At 41.9% G+C, this 23,141-nt stretch overlaps 2 protein-coding genes across 3 annotated transcripts; both read right to left on the bottom strand.

Moving 5' to 3' along the window:
• Nucleotides 1-583: 583 nt before the first annotated feature.
• Nucleotides 584-3,007, bottom strand: oprk1 (opioid receptor, kappa 1). Its single transcript, XM_084707118.1, is given in 4 exon segments — nucleotides 584-619; nucleotides 622-1,115; nucleotides 1,480-1,832; nucleotides 2,760-3,007. Coding segments are annotated over 4 exon segments (1,131 nt in total).
• A 3,405-nt stretch (nucleotides 3,008-6,412) lies between these two features.
• On the bottom strand, nucleotides 6,413-21,995 carry atp6v1h (ATPase H+ transporting V1 subunit H). Of its 2 annotated transcripts, XM_084707116.1 has the most exons (14): nucleotides 21,920-21,995; nucleotides 21,046-21,192; nucleotides 20,200-20,299; nucleotides 19,902-19,991; nucleotides 19,369-19,482; nucleotides 17,689-17,793; nucleotides 16,457-16,516; nucleotides 15,273-15,370; nucleotides 13,711-13,903; nucleotides 12,059-12,237; nucleotides 11,545-11,670; nucleotides 10,293-10,394; nucleotides 8,958-9,071; nucleotides 6,413-6,816 (listed from the first exon to the last, which is right to left on the bottom strand). In XM_084707116.1, exons 2-14 carry the CDS (start codon nucleotides 21,147-21,149, stop codon nucleotides 6,753-6,755), a joined length of 1,449 nt encoding a protein of 482 aa, XP_084563242.1. In that variant the 5' UTR covers nucleotides 21,150-21,192; nucleotides 21,920-21,995; the 3' UTR covers nucleotides 6,413-6,752. The 2 variants fall into 2 exon arrangements, with proteins under 2 accessions (XP_084563242.1, XP_084563243.1); XM_084707117.1 differs by lacking the exon at nucleotides 16,457-16,516.
• Between the last annotated feature and the right edge of the window lie 1,146 nt (nucleotides 21,996-23,141).

Here is a 23,141-nt window from a genome sequence, read left to right as displayed (position 1 = left end):
AATTACAAGATTGGTCTCTTCAGATTCTATGTGGCATACCAACTCAAAATATATCACATTTCCCAGTGTACGTCATTTTGGGCATCGGCCATTTAGAATTTTCTGAAAAACCTACTTTTGCAAAATCCGCCTTGACTCTTGAACCGATTTTCGTCACTAATCAGCGGGATAAGAACTACCTCAAATGACAGAAACCATCTTTGGAAAAACTTGTTTTTGACATTCAATTAGATTTCTTTGTTGGGCTCATGTCCCCAGTTTATCTTGATGCTTGCCTGCCAGGCTTTTTAACATATTTTGTGCTTGGCCCCTTAATTGCTGCTTGAAGCTATATTTATGTTTAGGATTATAGTTAGCAACTAGACTAACTTATAATCAATTAAAATACGTTTGTCACTTTGTCACACATTTGTATATACTACAACTATAATAGACTGTGCAGTGGCAGGTATGGCACTGTATACTGTGAATTTTCTTTCATTGACCGGCCTCGCTTTCAGATCGCAGAGGTGATCTGAGTCAAGCCCAGATCATTAGAGTCTTCCCTGCACTGGTAACGGAAGGAGGACAACTCTACTGCTAGTCATACCGGTCTGCCCTGCCCTCCCCCCCCACGGCACCCTCTACAGGGCAGGAGTGATCCCGCAGGGTACTCCTCACCCTGCTCACCCCCTGCCTCCCCCCATGCCCCCGGCAGCAGAAGTCCCTGAAGCACCTCTTAAAGTTTTCATCGAGGAAAGCGTACAGGATGGGGTTGAGGCTGCTGTTGGTGTAACCCAGCGCCACGCAGAAGAAGTAGGCCGCCATGACCGCCGTGGTCTCGGGAACGCCGGGCGACAGTGCCTTGACCAGGATGAAGATGTGGATTGGTGTCCAGCACACCACAAACACTGCCACCACCACCAGCACCAGGCGTGTGATCCGACGCAGGTTGCGGTCCTTCTCCCGGGATCCGGAGAAGAGCCTCACGCTCTTCAATCTCAGGACCATGAGCGTGTAGCAGACGATGATGATGATGAGGGGGGCCACGAAAGCAAAGATGAAGACACAGATCTTCATGAGGGTGTCCCAGTACATGTAAGGGTCTGGGAATTGCAAGGCACACTCTGTAGTACCTGGGGAAGTAGGCAAACATGCAGGGACAGGGGGTTATATTGATGGAGGAAATGTCACCATGCTTAGTCAAACAACAGTAGAAGCTGACCTACCCTATCCAAGCACACCTTAATAAGCTTAGCAGGCTTCGATCAAATCCTTTTCTGGGAATCTCAGACACAAGGATTGACTAATTGAGAAATCTCTCTGTGGCTCTTTGAAGATCTCAGCAATATAATGCACATTGTACAATTCTCTTCTTCATTGTTTCTATTGACAGCAATTAAATAACAAATTACCAATAAAAATACGACAATATTGGTGTAGAAGTATTAGGCTGCCTTGGAGTGATGTGAGGATGCATCACAGATGTGGGGTGAGTACCATTGTTGGTGTGAGTGCTGCCAAGGACCATAGCAGGGATCCCCGCTGCAGAGGAAAGGACCCAGATGAACACGTTGATGACCTTGGCCTTGAATGGGGTGCGGAAGTCCAGGGCCTTGACTGGGTGGCACACTGCCACGTAGCGATCCACACTCATCATGGTGAGAGTGAAGATGCTGGTGAACATGTTGTAGTAATCTATGGAGATGAACACCTTACACACCACCTTACCAAACGGCCAGGAGTTCAGAAGGTAGTCTGTACTCTGGAAGGGCATGGTGGTGGTGACCAGAGCGTCGGCTACGGCTAAGTTGAAGATGTAGATGTTGGTGGCGGTTTTCATTTTAGTGTATCTGGAAAGGAGAGGTTGGAAAGACAGTCGAAGAATGACATGATCATCATGTGATCTGCTTATTATAACGTAAGGTCTTAAAATGTCTTATTGTGAATTAGTGTTTTCTCTTCGACTGACCTTCACTTGTACCACACACACGAATATGCACAAAGGCTACATAATACAATGAATAGGATCATTCCAAGTTAATAGTCCTACTACACACACAGAAATAGGGGATGGAAGATCTGTCAGTTTAAACATAAGAGGGAAGCTTTCCAAGAACAGTGGGTGCGATCATGTGACAATTTTCTTATCTGGTCTAACCTTCAACTTTACACTCGATGCAGGTCCTTCCATTCTCATTATAGATATGCTCTTTGAGGGCTTACAGAATATGTTATGTGAACCATGCCAAAGGGATATAGTCACACTACACCAATCTACACAACTCTAATCTTGGGACCATACTCTTAAAGGATCACAGACATACAAACTCTCTCTCTCTCTCTCTCTCTCTCTCTCTCTCTCTCTCTCTCTCTCTCTCTCTCACACACTCTCCCACATCAGCACATTGTGTCTCTCTATGTCTCTCTTTATTTCCTGAGGCTTTTTTTTCCACCTGGGGGCGCAGGGGCACTTGGAAGATAAACGTGATCTCTCATTCATTAGGCAAACTGCCAATTTGCCGCAACAAAAAAAATAAGCACAGTAAATAAAATAATAATTATTATGTGTGCCACTGAATAGGATACACACAGTGAAAATATATTTTAAGACATAATTCCTTCACTTAAAAAAGTAATATTTACTCTCAATAAAAAGTGACTTGAGAAATTTTGAACAGACGTAGTTTAGTTTAAACGTATGTTGAGTGATTCATCAATAACATCAGCATGGTATTTCTGTGTAAAGGTCATACGACAAACAAAAAAGTAAAACGTACCTTATTATGACATACATGACGAAGCAGTTGCCCACCAAACCCACAACGAACACCACAGAATACACCGCTGCAATAATGGGTATGATGGGCGACATGGGTTCGGGTTCCTCGGTCACCCAGCTGTCGTTGGCTGTGAAGTTAAACATGTCCGGGAAGCCAGGATGCCAGGGGAAGTTCGGTAGGCACTCCTCCGGGCGTCCAGAGGGACACTTGTCCTCCTTGAATATGTGTACTACGCCGCTGTCCATGGTTCTGAAATTGTGAGGAGAGTGAAGGGGCGTTGTTGGCTATAATATTGATTACTCCGCGTATTATGTTCGTGTCATAATGATCTTTTGCAAATACATTCAATATGTTTTATTGATCCCAACAACGTAATTGTTCACATAGTGTTCGTAAAATGAATAGATTCGGACATTCTTAACCGCCTGGATTCAGCTAACAGAATGAAGAATAGTGTTCACCTTACCTTTATTTTTTTTCCCCCACAAAAAGTTTACGGGGAAATATATATTTCCCGTCACCAGAATACGTGATTGAAAAACTTAGAAAATGCCTCTATAAAATTGCATGCTTCACTTACGACACTTGCAGAAAATTCACAGTCTGAGTAGACTCAGCTGATGATTCGCCTACAGGCGTTTGCTCTGCCGCTCGCAATGAATGACATCAGAGCTCAGAACTATGACAATATCCACGCCAAAGAAGATGTCCATACCAACGGTTATATCCGGAAAGCTCCACTAGAAAAATTTTCGTTTCCATCTTCAGTTGATTAAAAGTGCATACCTAGGCATGAGGAGTTGCCTTCTGTCTTCATGGCAAATATAAACATGTTGGCAAGTCAGCGGTGTAAATGTTGAATACTTCGTAGTAATTCGTTTGACATTCGCTTCTCAGATTGATTGTGTATTAGCAACAAATACGCTAACAGTGACAACGTACTTACTGCGAATCATATATTAACTTTTGCATTTTATCTGTGGTATAAACAGTAATAACAATTATTAAATAATATATTTTAATCCTTTATAAATACAGAGAAAATTAAGAAAAAGAAGCTCACAAGCTATTAAAGAGCTTACTGCCACTTCATGTTGAATGCTAGTCACCATCTCCTTGTATCAGCAATTCCACAGAATCTCAAATGTCTTTGTACTTAGAGCAACAGAAAATTGTGTATTTACAATGTATTTCACTCCTAGATGTCACTGCAGAGCTGGATTTTCTTTACTGGATTAAGAAGGGAATTTTGACTGAATGGTTTTAAAGGGGATAGTCCAGGTCTATAACACTGACCCAGTCATAGTCATTAAGCACCAAACCCAATACATACCAACTACACTGTCATCACTCTTTCTATTACTGTCTCAAAGGTAATTTTCATTTTTTTTTCTTCCCCACTAACTACTTGTTGCTTAGAGACCCCCAAAGGGCAGGTGTTTGAGCGTCATATTTCTAAGTGGGTGTTTCTGTTGTTGACAGTTCAGTGATTGGATATTTATGTAAGAGACTCCACTGTACTTGAATAAAGGTCATTATTCAGTTAACTAACAGACTCATCACTACTTGAATACATTGAAAGAGACACTTAAAAAAAAAAAAACACTGACAGAAACATGGCAAATGGGAGGGAGATCTGGACAGTGTGATAGCTTAAAACGAGTCTATGTATGTTCTATGGATGTCTGTGGATTTCTATTCGCTTTTGTTTCTTCATGATGTTCAGGATATAACAGCACTTGGCTACTCTGACCCTGCTACCATGGTCGGATGGGTTAGTGAGGGGCAGGGAGGGAATGTCATGGGCTCTAGTTTGCAATTCTCCTCAAGTAGGCTACAGGAGGAAATCGAGCTGTACTGTCGACCGCCTCACTTTGATTGTCACTATGGGAACAGACCATCTCCGACCCGTGACTACAAGAGCAAAGGGATTCAGTCAATAAAGCGAGTCGATAATACTTTTCTTCATGTCGACATAAGCAAAGTACAAGTAGACACCAAACATACATCATTTTATTGCTTGCTTTCATTTTTCAAGTATCACTTTCTCATACCTAGAGGATTTATTCACAAGTTACATTTCTGTGAAAGTGTGTTGCAAGTCAAACAACACAAATAATTCTCACCTATTTGAACAACCAAACACTTTGTTTTATCAAATTATTGAATACATTTGCAAGTCAATGTTTGTTTTTCCAAGAACCCTCCATCAGGATTTTATTCACATGGTAGAACCTTAGACCCTTACCTAGAGAACAACATCATTGTTTTTTCTTCTCATCCAAACCGGGTTTGTGAGTGTGCACACACAACCTGAAACACCTCTGACTTCCTGTCCTGTGTCCATTCAAAACACAGGTGGCATAATAAAAATGGAGAAGACCTACGAACCATCTGTTACAAAGTCCAGGGTTCATTCACTCATTACAAGGGAAGCATACAGACGTCTGAGCCCATGTAAATATCACTGAGCACAGGCGCTGTACATTAATATTCACTACAAACATTCTCCAACCCTCTTCCATAACAAGTGGGGTTATGCCTTTAAAGTTAATGCATACAGTAATGTCCTAAAGTTATATAGTGCATATGGACACAACACAAGGAGTTAAGTGAAGGAAGTTGTGTCTTTTCCTAGCTGTGAGCCTTCTAAAGACACACAAAGGTTTATTCTAGGATGGATCTGAGGTGTTCCGGGCATCAGACATCTGGACGCAGATTATCTTGAGGTGGACTGCTATACCCCAGAGCTTGGTCACATAAGGCAGGGATCAGAAAGACAGTCATGAGGGCCAGACAATACTATCTCATCTCTGACCATCAATATCTTGGTAGTTAGGAAATGGCCTTTCATTCACTCCTGGGGGATAGTAGGGAAGTGCATTTAGAATTTTGAAGGCCATCATTACAAGGAAGATAGTTGTAATCAAGGTGCTCTATTGTCGAGGTCTAGATAATTCAAGCTGTACTTTGGTTAAAGAAAAGTTGGCCTAAAACAAATTGACTTTATTTAACAAAAGCTAGACTAAGACTAGATCTGCACTGATAGAAAATATTAACATTTTAGTTGAGTTCTGTTCTCTTTTTATATATCACTCATTCAAAATAAAATGGTGGAAGAGCCTTAACCAAAGGTTGTACATCACTGATAAACACGGTAATACAAATTCACACCATCTCTTGTCTTGCCAGATCCCATTGCCGAGAGATATAAAGAATACGATGAATGTATTCATGCCAAATCAAGGTCAGCTGAAAAAGCTGTAGAAAAACTGAGATCCAATTTAAAATCCTGATAGGGTAACATTGTCTTGTTTCCACACTGTCATTTGCCTGATCTTTCTGATGCCTCCATAATCTGACTTAACACTGGCAAAGAACCTCAGGTACATCCCAAACTAATAACAGCCACTCATTTGTTTCTTGGTTCTGGGAGTATGTCATGTGTTACTTTACTTTTGCATGTCAAACTCAAACATATGTCTTTCTATGGTAGTGATGCGTTTTTTAACTTTAAAACCAAACAGTCAATTTAAATAAAAAATATTGTTGCTTCACATTTGTGTTCTGTAGGCAGATTTAATGACGTCAGTCTATACCCATCTCTTCTGATTTTGTAAATAAAGGAAATGTGGATAAATAGCCGAAGATAAGTTACTTAGTATACTTTATTGGAATGATTTCTCCAACGCTTTACAGGTAAGACATAAATAGCAATTTTACAACAAACACAAACATAAAAACTCAAATCACTTTTCATCACTTACTGTAGCTGTGAGGACATGCCACATTGCACAAAGAGGAAACCACAGCAATAATACAGGAAGTTGAGGACCAATGGGAGGAGCCCCACCTTTCAGTGGTACTTTATGAACTTAAGAAATGGACAGTTGATTCTTGTTACTGCAACGTATGGCAGGCATACAGGCGTACGATACACACTCAGACACACCATGATACACAAACATACAGTAAATGCATGAAGACAGTTCAGCTCCTGGCGGCTACAGCCTGGGTTTGCTCAGTAGACTGCAGTTGTTTTCCCAGGTACTCCCTGAAATCAAAACATATGACAAAACACAATGAGGACATACCCTTGGTCTTCTGGACCCTTTTGAATAACAATAAAGGCATTTGTCCTTGCAATTTTTTTTTGTTATCCTGAAAAACATTCTCTAGCAAATCACCCAGTACAGCCTTGAGCTCTCATTAACATCATGATGTCCAAAATGATCTTAATTCACCTTCCATTCACACAAATGTGTCACTTGTTTTGACACAATTATGTTATTTGTTACAACAGTAGTTCCAGCTCATTGTTATGGAAACAGGATCTAAAATAAAGTATAATTGCAGCAAAAAATTAAATAATAATCTTGATCTATAATAAGTGTTTGATTCTTTTTTAACAGCGGTGGAAAATTCATAAATAATTTACATGTCCGACAGATCTTTGTGAAAGTAACCTAGAGAGGCAACATTTTATATGCCACCTCAAACTATAATAACCTATAACCCATTACATTTTCTTGCCATTCATCACTTCAAGAAGCCTTTTCCTGAGTTAAATATTCTGAGATTGACATTAGCTTCTGCTCTCATCCAAATACCACCGGACAAAGCCCTTATTGAAACATTAAAAACAGCATAAAAGTATTCGGTACTATGGTACCAGGGACATTTATAAGATAATTAAAGATTAGCAGTGATACACATTCAGGGAATGATGGCAGTTGGGGTGGAACCAAATCTTGGAATAAAACAAATATAACAAATGTGCCGAGATCACAATATCATAGTTCTCAAATTGTAAAACAACCAAATACATCAAATAATCAACTTCAGGTTTGCTAAGCAAGACATCCACTCTAATGATCCTGGCACTAAATGTGGGCTGAGGACATGAAAGGAAAACAACCCTAACATCAAAGGCCTTCTATAATCAAGATGCTTTGATGTTTTCATCCATAACCTTTAAGTTTTGCCCATTTCTTAACAGTATTAAGGTATATTTGGCTAAGTGTGAGTATTGGCCAATTTAGCAGAGCGAGACAGCAAGAGAGAGAGAGAGAGAGAGAGAGGGGGGGGGGGGGGGTCTATTGTCCCATCGTGTATGTGCATGCCTTAGTGCTCGTGTTGATTAGTACAGTGCAGTAGTATGTGTGACTTGACCTTTAAGACTTCTACATGAATCAAACCTGATTACTGGAGACCCTCATCTCCAATCAAAGGCTGAGTCCTGTCTCAGGGTGAAGCACACCTTAGTTAAACCTCCATCGCTAAATAACAATAACCTCAATCAAAAGAAAAAAACTTTGCTTCCAGGTATAGACAAAGTAGGAAGAAAAGTATTCTAAATAAGTATAAAAGCAAGTGAAAGAGTAAAATAAGTCTTAAGTAACCATCCCAGACTTATCCAAGATGAATACAAGTTTATTGTTTCGTTTTTTTACACAACTGGAAGTGTACTTAAAATGTATGGATTTTGTATATTCACATACTTAGTTGATAACTAAGACATGTAAGTATGTTTTTTACTTAAGTAAACTTTAAGTATCATTTTTTTGCTTGGGAATGTAGTCACACATACTTCGTTTGGTTGATTCACCGTTGACTTTTCTCTCTGCTGCCTCACGATACTGTGTTTCAGATGGTCCTTAATTGCTTGTAATACCAAGATGAGGTATTCCCTCCTACAAACCCTTCAGAGATGTCAGTGTCGGCAAGGCATAATAGGTTGGAAATACTGTAGAAAACCTTGGACGTTCAAGAGTCTTTTCAAAGAAATAAAGCCAAAGTAGAAACTTTATTTTATCTAAAAAGGTGAAATATGAAGAGAAATATGAAATGAATGGACAGAGTCACGACAGCTATAGGGATAAACTGCACATCCTACAGTAGATATACTGGCTTCAGTCTTATTCCCAAATACATTGTGAGGTGAATTGCAAATATTGGTCTCTTTCCATTTCAGCACTTCGATCAATGACCAAAGCGAACGTGACGTTAAACTAAAATAGCGTTTATAAGCTTGAGCCCAGCTGAAATGATGCTCATCACACTAAACCCTTTAGAATGTTGTCACACCGGCAGGTGCAGAGCGAGAGGGGTTTAAGAGTTGCAATGAGGACGGCCACACTAGCAGCCTGGGTGTTGGGGGCTTGGGTGTGATGAGGAAAGCAGCCCAATACTGACCAGTTATGAACCATGAGCTTCTGCACGGCCAGCAGGGCGTTGTAGCGGACCAGCTGGTCCTCGTGGTGCATGTGGTTCATCACCAGTTGTTTTCCACCCAGTTGCTCAATGACTCTAGAGAAGAAACACAGGCAGGCAGACCATTTGAACCCCTGTTGGATGCAATACAAAGTTCTCTTCACACGCAGTAAAAAAAAATTTGGGGGGGGGAGATGTGGAAATGGGAGAAGAAAAAAAAAAAGTCTGAATCCTAAGACAGACAATGGAAGGTATTGAGTAAAAAGATGAATCTCAGATGAATGTGCCAGACATGAGAGATGGCATCCAATTAACACATAGCCCCGTGAAATGATAGCTATCCTCTTCTTGGTGTTAACCGATCAGCCAGGGGTAAATGTTTTTGGAGTGGTTTAATTGCAGAGCCGGGGCGGGTTGAGGGTGGGGGTAATTCACACTGCGGATCTTCACTGGAGGCTCAATCGGTTGCCGTGACAATCGAGAGACAGACATCAGTTATTACACTGTCAGTCAAGCTAAGTCCTAGGTATTGTGCATAGTCTTAGCCCTGTAAGACGCGATTTACAATTTCAACATCACCTTTAGCTCTCCAAAAAACACATTTGCAAATAAGATTTTTATTTTTTTTATTTTATTACAAACACATTTTCATGACCAACGGCTCCTATAGTCTTGCCTTGCAATGCTATTGGATACATTTGGTCTTCATAAAAATAAAGAAAAAAGAAAAAATAAATTTGCAATTAAAGAGCTAAAGGTGACGCTGTAATTTTACAACAAGGGGACTTCCAGGGTTTAAGAGAGGCGGCTCGGAGTATTAGAAGCAGAGGAGGAAGATAGAACATCTCATAGGAGCGAGGAAATAGTACGTCTTATTTCCCTGCAGTTCAAACGCCTGTGTGCGACACACACACACACACACAGGCACGGTGCCTAAAATGATTAAATACCAGATATCAAAGCATGCTGCCCCGCGGTAGGCTTTTAAACTCTAAGTTGATTCTTTCCGCTTGAAAAGTGTTAGTAAAAGCGAGCGGCGATACGAGACGGCCAGACAGGACCCGGCCACTCTCCTCTGATGTATACTTGGCACACGCACGGCTGCTCTTCTGTTGTCTAGAAATCAGTTACAAAAGCATGCCGTCGCCTAAGCGCCTTCTGCCTCTTACAGGCTAATGGAGCACAGCAGTGGTTGTTTATGTAGCTATGAACGCCACACGCACAAAAGGGGTATTTCTTTTTTTTATGGACGTAAGTGTTACGGCTGAACATCAACAGAGACAGACACACACACACGGTAAAAAGGTTGGTCCTTACCGCTTCCCTCGCGGGTAGTGTCGCACGTACTCGCCGACATCATGAGCCGCCACGGCTATGACCTGCGGGTCATCGGACACCTCCAGCAGTCTGGTGAGGATCCTGACAGGAGGAAGAGGGAGAAGCATGTCAACACACACACACACCTCCAGGCTTCCAGAGAAATAACACCATGACACTCCACTAGAAATGTCACCGATAAATACAGTTTGGGTTGAATAGATTTTCACATCCTCTAAAAGGTGCTTCAATGGGATGATATATGTGTTATAAATGAATATGATAATTTCATTGGAATTATTTTTGTAAAAGTAAAGATTAAACATTTGATACACGTAATCCTCCATCCCTCTGTCTGCAGAGACCTGTGTGCAGCTCGTTACCATCCTTTGTCTAAATATGAAAGAAAAAAACCCCAACAAACAACAGATCCACTTCACAAAATTGACGTGGCTTATTTAGAATGACTTCCACCCACGCACAAACAAACAAAGCAACAGGTAGCTGACAAAGGCCACAGATGAGGAAGAGCGAGCGGACGATTGAAGAATCCCTCGCGCACGGGAAATTACTTCTTTAGCAGACGTCTTTAGCACACAATTATAGGTTTAGGGGTCAGGGGGCTGAGCGGTTAGGGAGTCGGGCTGTTAATCAGTCAGGCTGTTAATCAGAAGGTTGTTGGTTCGATTCCCGGCCGTGCAAAATGACATTGTGTCCTTGGGCAAGGCACTTCACCCTACTTGCCTCGGAGAGAATGTCCCTGTACTTACTGTACATCGCTCTGGATAAGAGCGTCTGCTAAATGACTAAATGTAAATGTTAAAGCGAGTAACTCTCTCGCCGTCTCAATCGCCCTCCCAAGCGAGCGGAAACTCCTCAGAGAATAAATAAGAGTCATTGAGAGCATAGATGAAGCATCCACTGATTACAGAGATGAGCTTGATGAGAAAATTAGATGAGTAGATTAAGCTTTAAACTGGATGTCAAAGGGACTAGCTGCGAGCGTGACTAAAATTACAAACAACAATGACAGGAATCATTGTTTTATTTCCAAGGTGTTGGCCCACTGATTAGGGGCTCTCATAAAAGGTGACAGAGGTAGAAACAAAAGAAGAAAAAAAAAAAGGTATGAAGATCTTTTCATAATGCATAATGCATGCGTTTTTTAATTGTGTAAACCTTGAACAAACTGCTTATTTCTAGACATGGAACAAAGCAGAACGTTCTCATGTCGGGCTAGCGGGTTCCTTACTTGAGGAGTTCGTAGTTCTTCTCGTTCAAGCGTACTGCGTTCTCACGCCAGAACTTCTCAGACTTGTGCACAGGGCTCCATTCCAGACGGCCAGACTTGAGCTCAGAGCTGTACTCATCAAACGAGCTGGTCCAGGAAAAGAGAAGGAGGGAGAGAGAGAGAGAACAGAAGAGGGATGACAAAAAGAGGAGGGAGGGACATTTTGAATCTGGATGACATGAATATGAAAGCTATGAGAGTTCAAGGATGACGTTTTTTTTCTATATATTTAAATTGGCATTTCTGTGTTTTAACAAATATAAATCACAATTTTCTCCACCTCTCTTTCCCAAAAAGGTTTATCAAAAGTGACTTTCTGTCCCAATCTCTCCCTCTCTCTCCCCCCTCCCCCCACCCTTTTCTTCTCTGTGTAACAGTCTCCCTGACCTTTTTTTTCGCTCTTTTTTCTGCCTGTCAAACGTTTTCTGTACCAGTCTGTACCTGAGATCCTGCCTGCTCTCTCCCAGCTCTGTACCTGAGATCCTGCACGCTCTCTCCCAGCCTGTCCAAGAGGAACTTGATGTCTTCAGAGATGTCCTCGTCGTCATACTTCTGCTGGTCCAGGTTCTCCAGCTGCTTCAGGACTTTACACTGGATCATGGCCAGAGCGTACTCCTGCCGGGTCTCCTTCTCCGCAGACTTCTCCAGAAGGTTCTGGAATAAAGAGCGGGGAACATGGATAAGTGGCATGTTTCTCTTCTGCATCCTGGTGTTCTCGGCCTAAGTTTTCGATGTGATACCCTTTTCTAGGTTTGCCCTGGCCAAACTCAACATTGATTAGAGGACCCTGTACTCCGACAGCCAAGGGATTCCCAAAGCCCAAGTATCCCCTACTGGGGATTTTCACCCGGGTTTTGATGCTGCCGCCACTGAGGACAGCGGGCCAAAAACAGGCTGCCATGTGCCATCTCAGCTCTGGGAGACTTTGGATAGAAGAACACACAGGGGGAGCGCCTGGTTCCTCGTGGTTAAAGAGAGCTGTGACTGACTCCCACTGACTGGATGTTTAACATGGACATGCTTGTGTGTGGAGGAGAAGGAGCTTGCGGTGCATCTGAGCAGATGCTGGGGATCACCGTCGTCTCTTTCCCTTTCTCTCTGCCTCTCTCCAAGGTCACATGTCTCTAAATAGAAAGTGTGAAACCATGGCGACACATACGCGAAACCTGTTATAAATGTGTTGCCATGACATTTACTTTAGAAAACCAGCGAAAGCAAAAAATGACACAAAGAGGAAGTTCTCTTGGTATTGAAAATCAATATCGCAAGAACACTTCATTTAAACTCTGACCACACATTCTACAGGAGAAAAGGATGCTGGCTTACTGATGCAAGCTCCTTTGGGCTGTTCTTTGGTGTTACAGTATAATAGAGGATTCTTTTTGGTTAATACTAGTGATCATACATTAGCAGATGAGATAACTGAATGGCCCAACAAAATGCTTCAGGACCCCCAGATGCTCTGGATAAATCAAGTTTCATAGTTCCAAGTCTCATGTGGTGAGCAAACCAATCTGCAAAATTTGGACATCAAGGTCATTCTGCTAATGCGAACAACATCACAACAGGACAGTGAACCTTTACCATTCTAAAACTTGGAAAGGCTTAAGTCAATATTTCCGTGAGCCAGAAAGCAACGGTTAGTAAGGCCTTCAGAAAGGCTGATGGAGACATGAGCTCTAATTGAATCCAACCAGAAACAAGGACGAGGAATTCATTACCTTACAGTAATACTAACGACAGAGGAGGCCAGAGCACAGCTCTTAAGGCCAAATCAAATATCCAATATAATGGATGTTGTAAACGGCAAAGGGATTCTGAAAGGGCAGCTAAGCCAATGATGGTTTGCATAGTGCATCCCAAATCAAATTTTCCAATGTTCATCTTGAATGTTATGTGTATTTGTTTCTTATCACTGCACCTCCCCAAGTCCATATATATATATATATATATATATATATATTATTATTATTAGTTTTTTAATGGTCCCACCCACTTTTGAAAACAAACCTACACCCCTGGTGGACTTCACTAAGTAAAAACACGGGCAGTAGGTGGCAGGATATACAAGCCCCAGTGCCAGCAGAGAAATTGGGGCTTGGACTGTCTTGTCATGGCCGTACGTACCCTGAGGGCAGCCAGGATGATCCGGGTGACCTTCTCCTTGACGGACTCCTGGAGGATGTCAGACAGGGCCGGCACCACGTTGTAGCGACGCAGCTGCTCGCAGAGCTGAGGGCTGAACGCCAGCAGCCACACACAGAAGATCATCTGGTACTGAAGCTGGAAGCCACACTTGTTGCTAAGCACAGCGGTGATGCTGATGTGGTGGAGGTAAGAGAGGAGAGGAGGAGAGGACCAGGAAGACAAAGAGAGAGAGGGAGGACATCAGCCATCTGTTAAGAGTGCTAGTTACTGTTAAGTGTTTTGAAAAACACATTCAAGTGAAAATGAAAGGAATATTTAGTATTTACTAGTTAAACTTGAGTGTTTTCTGAAATTGAAAGTGTGGTTTGTTACAGTGTAAACAACCACCTGAATAACTATTCAGCGAATAATGAATACTTAGTTTAGATGTTTCAAAATACATTTGATTCCACAGCTGGTGTCTGGGAGGTGAGAGGAGCCAGGAGTTCCAATTAATGTCCAATCAGATGCTTCAAAGATTATTTGCTTAATCTGTGTCTACACAGAACCAGCCTGATGTGTGCTACTTTTATCTTTTTTATAATAATAAGACTCAAGGGCGTAACCACGCATTCTTTTTGGGGGGAGGGGGGGGGGGGGGTCTTGTGTCCCCCCCAATATTGATAAAATACCCATCTGTCCACCCCCAGTTGACAGCAGAAAATATATGCTCTTTTTATGAACCCTGTCAATGAATCGGTCACGTTGTCTTATTTACTTTCAATTAATTTCCATTAGTTAAGAAAAAGTGTGTGAATCCTCCTTCTAATTGTACATTTCTGTGATTTCGTTTGAATCCACCTTACGTCGTTCTGCGTTGTCATAGTAACACTTTTTCGTCAGTCAGTTGAGCGCAAAGAAAGTAACTTAAATTGTTGGAGAGGAGGTAGAGTAATGGAGAATTTGAGGTTCCCTAAAAAGCGGAAAAAACTGGACCAGCAGCCATGCGCACTTTTTTTTCAGACAGTAAGTAACTTGATATCTAGCTAAATGTGTAAGCAAATAAAACGAGTAGCCTCAAAAGCACGAATCGCTGTTTTTCTGATAAAATGACGTGGTCACAATGCAGGCAGTCACTGTCTCTGGGAAATGTCACTATTCCTTTAGATGTGTGTGTTCAAATGGTCAATGTAATTGTCGAAACTGTGTTCTAAATGTGCAAATTTTCATATATGAATTGTAGGCAATGCACGTAACAAAAAAATATATATGGGGAAGGGTATTCATTTGGACCCCCCCAATGTCTAAACCATGGTTACGCCCTTGATAAGACTTTATTAAGCACATTTCATACAAGAATTGCAGCTCAAAATGCTTCACATAAATAAAATCAATAAAAACAATATTTTAAGTAATAAAACCCTTTTGAACACAGGCCGCAGTCTTTGCAGTAATCCAGAACAATCTCAGACCTTTTGCAGAGCAGTCCAGAACCTGTTGCTCAAGCCTTTTGATTACAAGGGAATTACATTTTTTTATGGAAACTTGAAAGCGTTACTCACCAGTTCACTCCATCAGCTTCGACCCAGGCAAATCTGTACTCGTTGACCCTCAACATCAGCTGAAGACAGCCAGCAACACACTGCACATACTGGGAGCTCTGGATTTGAAAAACAAAAATGACACACACACACTATAATTATAGTTACAGGTGCAAACAAACAAGTGTGGAATGTGAAAGGTTAGGTATTAAATTGACCAGCTCATTCTGAAAGAATGGGAGATAACGAGCAGAGGCAACATCATAGGTGATTCGAACAATCTAGACTTGCATCAAAAACATACCCTGTCTGGTACACACTGAAAGCACATGCAGCATAAAGAACATGCTAGAATCACTTAAACACTGTCCAGTACATTTATGGGGGTGAGGGTAAGGGGGAAAGAGTGCCCCAATCAACCTGAGCAGAAAGAGAAGTGAAGAAAGATAAGATTAGAACAGAGGTCACCGAGAGGAGAGAATTGATCAAATGAATCTGTTAAAAAAAGAAAGAGTTGCATTAAAGCGAGAGAGGTCCATGACAACCACAGGCAGGGAGGAGAGGGACAAACCGTGAGGAGCAGAAAAGTGATGAAAAAGAGGAGAGATGCTCTGAGCCACGAAACGAGGACAACAGGGCACCAATTCATCCAGTTAGTCGAGCCGTTAGAGACATCCTTGATGCTTTCTGTGGAGGCTTATGCACGTATACTGGTGTTCCAGAAGAAAGCTAGCATCTCGGACACACACAGGGCCTTTCACTGGCCAACTATTCCCTTTATCTGAGAGGGAAGGGATCGTCTTCATGCACACTTCTTATAGCATGTGGTGTGGGTCTGCTTTTGGCATGCACGTTCCTCTCAGCTGAACCCTTATCAGTATCCTAACACCATGCTGATGCCAGATGCCACAGAAAATGGTTACCAAGAATAATCCTGTACCAAACACCTCCGTAGTAGTAAAGTAGCCAAGACATTAATGAGACAACTTGAGTGCCAAACAGCGGGGAAGAGAAAGAGGAAGATGCAAAAAGAAAAAAAAAATAATTGTATATTTTTATTTTTTAAATACTACGTCTTGCAGGAAAAGAAAGGTGTGAGTGTCCAGTGAAAGCCGACAGAAAGCCAGGTTGCACAAGCTCCCCGATTTGAAGCATTCGGGGGCGGAACTGGAGGTGGTTTAGAAGATGCACTGGCTCATACTCACTTCACTGGGGGACATAGTTCCAGCTCCTGTCCCTGTGTCTGGCCCTGTACCATGTAGCTTCTAATAAAAAACAATATCAAAAAACAAAGTGCCACGTAGCCGGCTTAGATGTTGAACTGGGAGTTTACCCACATTCTCATTAGAATCCATTCTGCTGATTACATTCCAGTTTTTTCCCCTCAGTATAGACCCTTCCCTTCCCTGGGGATGTTAGTCAGACAAAGCACATGCAGCAACAGATGAGACCATACAGGCGAACAAAACAGAGCCCCCTATACAAACAAGAAGAATTAACATTGGGACTATACGTATTGCAGAGTGCAAGTGACCTATTGAGAGTCGAAAGAGGACAAGACATAAAAGAACAAATAAGGATCAATATTGTTGTTGCTGCTGCTGCTGCTTCTCTTCCTTGTGAGCAGACCAGCAGCATGGCCTGGCCTTTTACTTAACATACCCCCCTCCCTCTCCAGTCCCTTATCAAAACCATCTCAAGGTCCTACAAGTCTGCTCAATTTCACTGCAGCATGAATCAAGATATTCACCGTTGACAACATTTTCAAGGTGAGCACAGGGAAACTGTTTTGTATTCAGCAACAGCTTACTGGGGTTGAGCTGTAGGGATTGACGCAGGATACATACTAAATGCAAAAACAAAACAATTTTGGTGGGGGCGAAGTGTGCTCCTAATATTTGGTTTCCTTAAGCAGTAAAAAGTTGATGGTCGTCCATTAAATAAATCACAGTGGCATTTACTAACAGATCCTGTTTTAAAGTCAGTTCTACTGGTTAAATAGCCTTTGAGAGAAGTAAATGGCTCTTTCAAAATGCAGTATATTTGCTTCCTGTATTTAACGCAAAGCACTGTTCATTAAATGTTTGTTTAATGTTGTAGGCATAACGGTGCATGTCTACCAAGTGAATATGAAAGTAAATTGGTGTAGGAGAGGAACAAGGGGTTGTTTGCCGTCTATGTGGTATTATGAAAATATAAGGATCACATCATAGCAGTCTTCAAAGACATTGTGTTCAAAACAGGTAAAAGATCAGAAGATGACCCACAAAGGCAAAAGCACTGCACTATACATCCCACAGAAATAGCCTATAATGGACTCCCATCCATCAATCTTTCACATCAGAGAAAAAAAAAAGAACCTTCCTATCATGCTCTCTACATCAAATGGCCTGGGCTCTAATACAGACTATTTACACCAAGTCGCAGCGCACGGTACCTGTGAGCTGAGCTGGGTCTTGATCCAGTTGAAGTAGTAGTTCAGGTCAGATCCCTCCATCAGGTCGCGACCCCAGGCAGCGAGTTTGGCAATGATCCTTGCAGCCTGGAGGAGAAGCACGCAGGTTAGGCCAACAACATCGCATGGCAATGCAGCGCAATATGCATGCCTCGCATGGCGATGCAGCAAAACATGCATGCCTCGGATGGCGATGCAGCACAATATGCATGCCTCGCATGGCGATGCAGCACAACATGCATGCCTCGCATGGCGATGCAGCACAATATGAATGCCTCGCATGGCGATGCAGCACAGCATGCATGCCTCGCATGGCGATGCAGCACAATATGAATGCCTCGCATGGCGATGCAGCACAACATGCATGCCTCGCATGGCGATGCAGCACAATATGAATGCCTCGCATGGCGATGCAGCACAACATGCATGCCTCGCATGGCGATGCAGCACAACATGCATTCCTCGCATGGCGATGCAGGACACAGCACAACATGCATGCCACGCATGCACGGGCGTGGTTGCAGAAGATGTGCTTCTGAAAGCTTGTGTTTTATGTGTTTGAGTCATGCACACAAAGGTTGCAGAGGAAACATACGACTGATATGTTATAGCAGGTGTGTAATATAATATATTATATAAAAAAGGAAACACATGGATTCAATGAATACAAAGTTAGGCGGATACATTTTTGAAAGGTAGAATTGTATAGCTATTAAGTTTCACAGAGGCTCATCTTGACCAAAGCCATATATCAGCGATACTGCTCCAGCCGTCATCCACTCCACAGCCTACAGCCCACAATATTCTCCATTTCCGTAGTGTTCATCATTTAGATTGCCTTGGAATCCCTGCCTCTGCCAGACCACTAGTGTCACAAGATTATGACCCATCCAATTAACTAGAGACTTTGACAATGAGAAACAATTCTTCATTCATCGCCAACATTTCTTTGTTCTTAATATTGACATTGTCTCCATGAGTCTATAGAGAGGCCAAACCAATCATGAACATGTGTAGAAGCACACTTGAATTATGAAATGCTGGACGCTTGAATTATACAGCAAGATACCCCATTTTTACATTTCTAATTGCCTATTTAAAAGGGGTAACTGTGACATAGATCGGTGGAATAAATTAGCAGTAGACAAGTTTAGTTTTTAACTAGTCATTTGTAGAAGACTCGTACAAAGGCCTGTGTGCTATTTTTCCAGTGCGCAATTCTAGCGTCATTCTAAGCATGCAATGCAAACAAGAACAAGGTTCTGTAGGTTTAGTAGTCTTGACAGCAACGTGGCCAAATGAACGCGAAGGGGAGCAGACATTCTAAAGGATCTGTGTCTGTTCAACCTGCCTCACATAACCAACGTCTGCCTGGTTGCTCTCCTAAAATAACTGGGAAGTACTTCATCAGGAGAGGCGACCAGGGAGTCAGATGGCTGAGCGGTTAGGGAATTGGGCTATTAAATCAGAAGGTTACCGCTTCGATTCCTGGCCGTGCCAAAAGACGTTGTGTCCATGGGCAAGGCACTTCATCCTACTTGCCTCAGGGGGGAATGTCCCTGTACTTACAGTAAGTCCCTCTGGATAAGAGCGTGTGCTAAATGACTAAATGTAAAATGCAAAAGTAACCGTGAGCAGCCTGAGGTGTCTCCCTGTGCTCACCATGTGGACGGTAAACAGGTCCTGACGGTTGAGCATGGGCAGGAAGTAGGACCAGGCCGTGTTCTTGGTCTTCTTGGCGTAGTCAAAGAAGATGTTTACCCTCTGATGGTTCTCCTGTACGGGTCAGATGGCTGAGTGGTTAGGGAGTCAGGCTATTCATCAGAAGGTTACCGATTTGATTCCCCGGTCGTGCCAAATGACGTTGTGTCCTTGGGCAAGGTACTTCACCCTACTTGCTTGGGGATGTCCCTGTACTTACTGTAAGTCGCTCTGGATAAGAGCGTTTGCTAAATGACTAAATGTAAATGTACAGTTGACAGAGCAGTAAAGGCATCAGCAGTGTGGTTATGAGGGAGAGACTGGCTGTTATATTCTCATGGAGCAAGAACACAAACAAATGTTTAAAAAAAGTGGAGGAAAAATGCCAGTTAAAACCGATTTTATATCGCTAAAGGGTATATGCAAATTCTCTGATGTCACATGTCCCCTGGGCGAGGGGCTGTGTGTGAGTGTGTGTGTGTGTGTGTGTGTACCTGCAGAGTATCATCAATCAGAGTCAAGATGTACTGGACTGTCTGCTCCTTGGAGATGTGGGCCATCAGGTTGAGAAATGTCTTTGCACACTGAAAACAAACGAAGCGCAAGTGAATATACTGCCGTGGCTTTCTTTCTCTTGAGAGATGTTTTCTACAGGCATCTAAATGTCTGTTATCTGGTCAGCTAAATATGCAAAACGATTTGGTCTTCAGAAACAGTTTCATGTAACCTAGTGAAGAGAGATGGGCACTATACAAGCTCAAAATGGGGATTACAAGACATTAGATGTGATACCTGATGTCCCTCGTTAGTCAGTATGGCCTGTTTCTCATCAGTGTTTGCTACTTCGAACTTCTTGATGAATTCACAGTCCTCCCCTGATATCATCTGACCCCTGGGAAACAAATCAAAGAAATTAGAATTTATGAAGAGTTGAGACAAAGAGCCGTCATCGACTGTTGATTTTCATCCCTGATTAGACACATTCATATCAAGTTTGTCAAGCCTGAATAGCAAGGATTAGATCTTTCTTCACCAATTCACCACTTTTATTACCTAGCTTCTAATTACAGTGGCAGTTTACACAACAGCGGCATTCCCCCCCCCCGGAAATTCCACAAGTATCGGCACTTCTCATGTGCCAGTCTATGCACCATTCTGAAATACATTCATGTCTGTTTGATTGAGCATTAGGCAGATGAAAGCCTACAATGTGAGAACTGATTAACTGACAGGCGAGAGGAACTACCTCTCACGAGACAAGTGACTCACAAGCCAGCCTCTGACTGTCAGTGTAGGAAAAACAATGATGGAGGGGGGCTGGATTGTACTTAGTGCAAAACCAAACCGTGGTGCCTTCTGGTATATGGAATGTGTAGGACTCGGCAAGTCACCCCCTTCTCCCCCTAACACAAAAGTGAAGCATTTCTATAGTGGTCTCCACTTCACCAGCAATCTATTTTGGATTCATGAGGCATTCATTTTGACATACAAGTGAGCTTGTACCCAATAACCTACAAATTATACAATATTCATCTCATGTGAAAAGATTTCTTGGCAATAAAAGAGTTTCTGAATCTGAATACAATAAGTAATGTTAGTGTGTAAGAGATAAAGTTGTGGGTGGTAACATTTACTTACTGAAGGTAGGACTGCCAATTAACCTTGTTGGCGCGAACCTCTGCTGCTTTGGCAGCAATAATATTGGTGGGGACTGCAGCGTCCACAGCACCGCGGATGTCCATCTTGTTGTTCCTACTTTGACACGATTATATTTAATTGGTATTCCTGGGTGGATAGGAAAACGAGTTGGGATTAAATACAGTTTGTATTTCTTAGTATTTGCATATCTGTGAACCTCATCCCATTAGGTCACATTTATGCGTTCTTTGTAGAGCTAGCCTGAAAAGGAGGAGCTCCTATCTGATGTCGACGCGCACAAACGACTTTTTGAGCAATACAGTCATGTAGCTAGTTGGCTAACATTATGATGCACCCCTTGCTAACCAGCTCATAGCTTGTCACATCTTTATTTGCAGCAGTCAAAGTCATTACTTGTGGTGCACAACAGACAGTAATGTCATGAATTGGCTTTTATGGTTCACCAACTTACATAATAACACTGGCTATAATAACACTGACTAACGAGCACAAACAATTGTGGGTTGTTTCAACCTTTTGGTGTTGGGTCTGGCTGACTACTGGTAGCCAACACATTACAGTAGCCAGCTAGAAAACGCTAGTGCTAGCTCTGTTGCAATGTCATACAGTACGTTTTAAGGAACTGGCTAGCTAGCAAACTGGCTAATGTTTGACAGCCAACTTAGCTAGGCTAGCTACAGTAGCCCGATAGCAGCGACGTTTAGTGGCGTAACACAGCAAAAATATCCGAACCATACTAGTTTTAAACATAAGTCAATAAGATTGGTTAACTATTTTGATACACCGACAAATAAATATGTGATTACATTTCGGATACAGGCAGGAGCAACGAAAACCCCTTGCTTTTACTCACCTAGCACCGAAGCTTTCTCAGCTGACAGACTACAACACGACGTCACGATATCATCACATGATCCAAACAGGCAGTCACATGAAAATGTTCCATTTAATGCAGAAGGAAAACTGCATCGCTATTCGCTTGTGGATTTTATGTTTTTTTATCAATACTTTTGCGGAAATGCACCCTAATGCATTATACAATGAACCAGTGTTTTAGCAAAATACTTTCCCCATCTTTAAATTGACATGCAACTGAACAGTATGTCATTTAATTATGTTTAGATGCATCGCGCAATCACCAATCACAGTCCCTTGTGCAGGAGTATATGGCTTAATTAGCATTTAATAAAGATGTCACGTAACATGAAAATATTCTCTCAAATGGATCAGAATGTTAAAAACCCCAAAGCATGCTAATAATATTAAGATGGTAAATATAGATTTTATGACTTCAGTCAAACCTAGGTCAATACAGAGATCATTTACATTATAGTACTTGAAATCCCTTACAATAATAGATAAGCCTTCGTTGGACTAATCCATTGTTTTCATTTCAGAGGATGAAACAAATTAAGTGCAGCCAAGTATGACAGTTACAACATTGTCTCAGGTCTGACCTTGAATCCTCTCACTTCTAGTGCTGTCTTAGTCTCTTACCCAACATAAAATAGATAATAATGAGCAGGTTACTGTTGCATAAAACTGACACATCCGAATGTTGTGACATATCGTAATACATGATTAGGAAAATTATTGTAAATAAAGTCACCAAATAAATCAGTAATGATTGATTACCAAACAACAGAGCAGACCAATTGAAGTGTAATACAATACAATTTGTAATGTAATGTTTTAATTATTTTGTTGATATTATACTGTACGTTGTACTAACATGACAGCCTTCATCTTGTCTTTTCACAAAGACCTTGGAAGACCCCCCTTATCACACAGGTCTAATTCTTTTTCCTCTCTTGATTACAAAACACCCATGTGTTTAATCCATTGTATTGCTTGTATTGGTGTTGGCTGAGGATTTATCAAGCAGCAGAGTACACAGTTGTACAAATGAATATACTCACTGTCATTAGTACCCATCCAACTCACTTGGACACTAAAACCTCCTGCCTTAATCTGTTCTGAGCTGGTGAGATGCACTAAACCACTGTGGAATCAGGATTGCATTCAGTGGGAACACAGCCATAATCCCCTTCTGCCCTCTTCACTGTAAACACTAG

The sequence above is a fragment of the Hypomesus nipponensis genome, chromosome 10 (genome assembly GCF_054491055.1).
Source record: "Hypomesus nipponensis isolate SF chromosome 10, ASM5449105v1, whole genome shotgun sequence".
NCBI classification, from domain to species: Eukaryota; Metazoa; Chordata; class Actinopteri; order Osmeriformes; family Osmeridae; genus Hypomesus; species Hypomesus nipponensis.
This window is presented reverse-complemented; position numbering and strand designations above follow the sequence as displayed.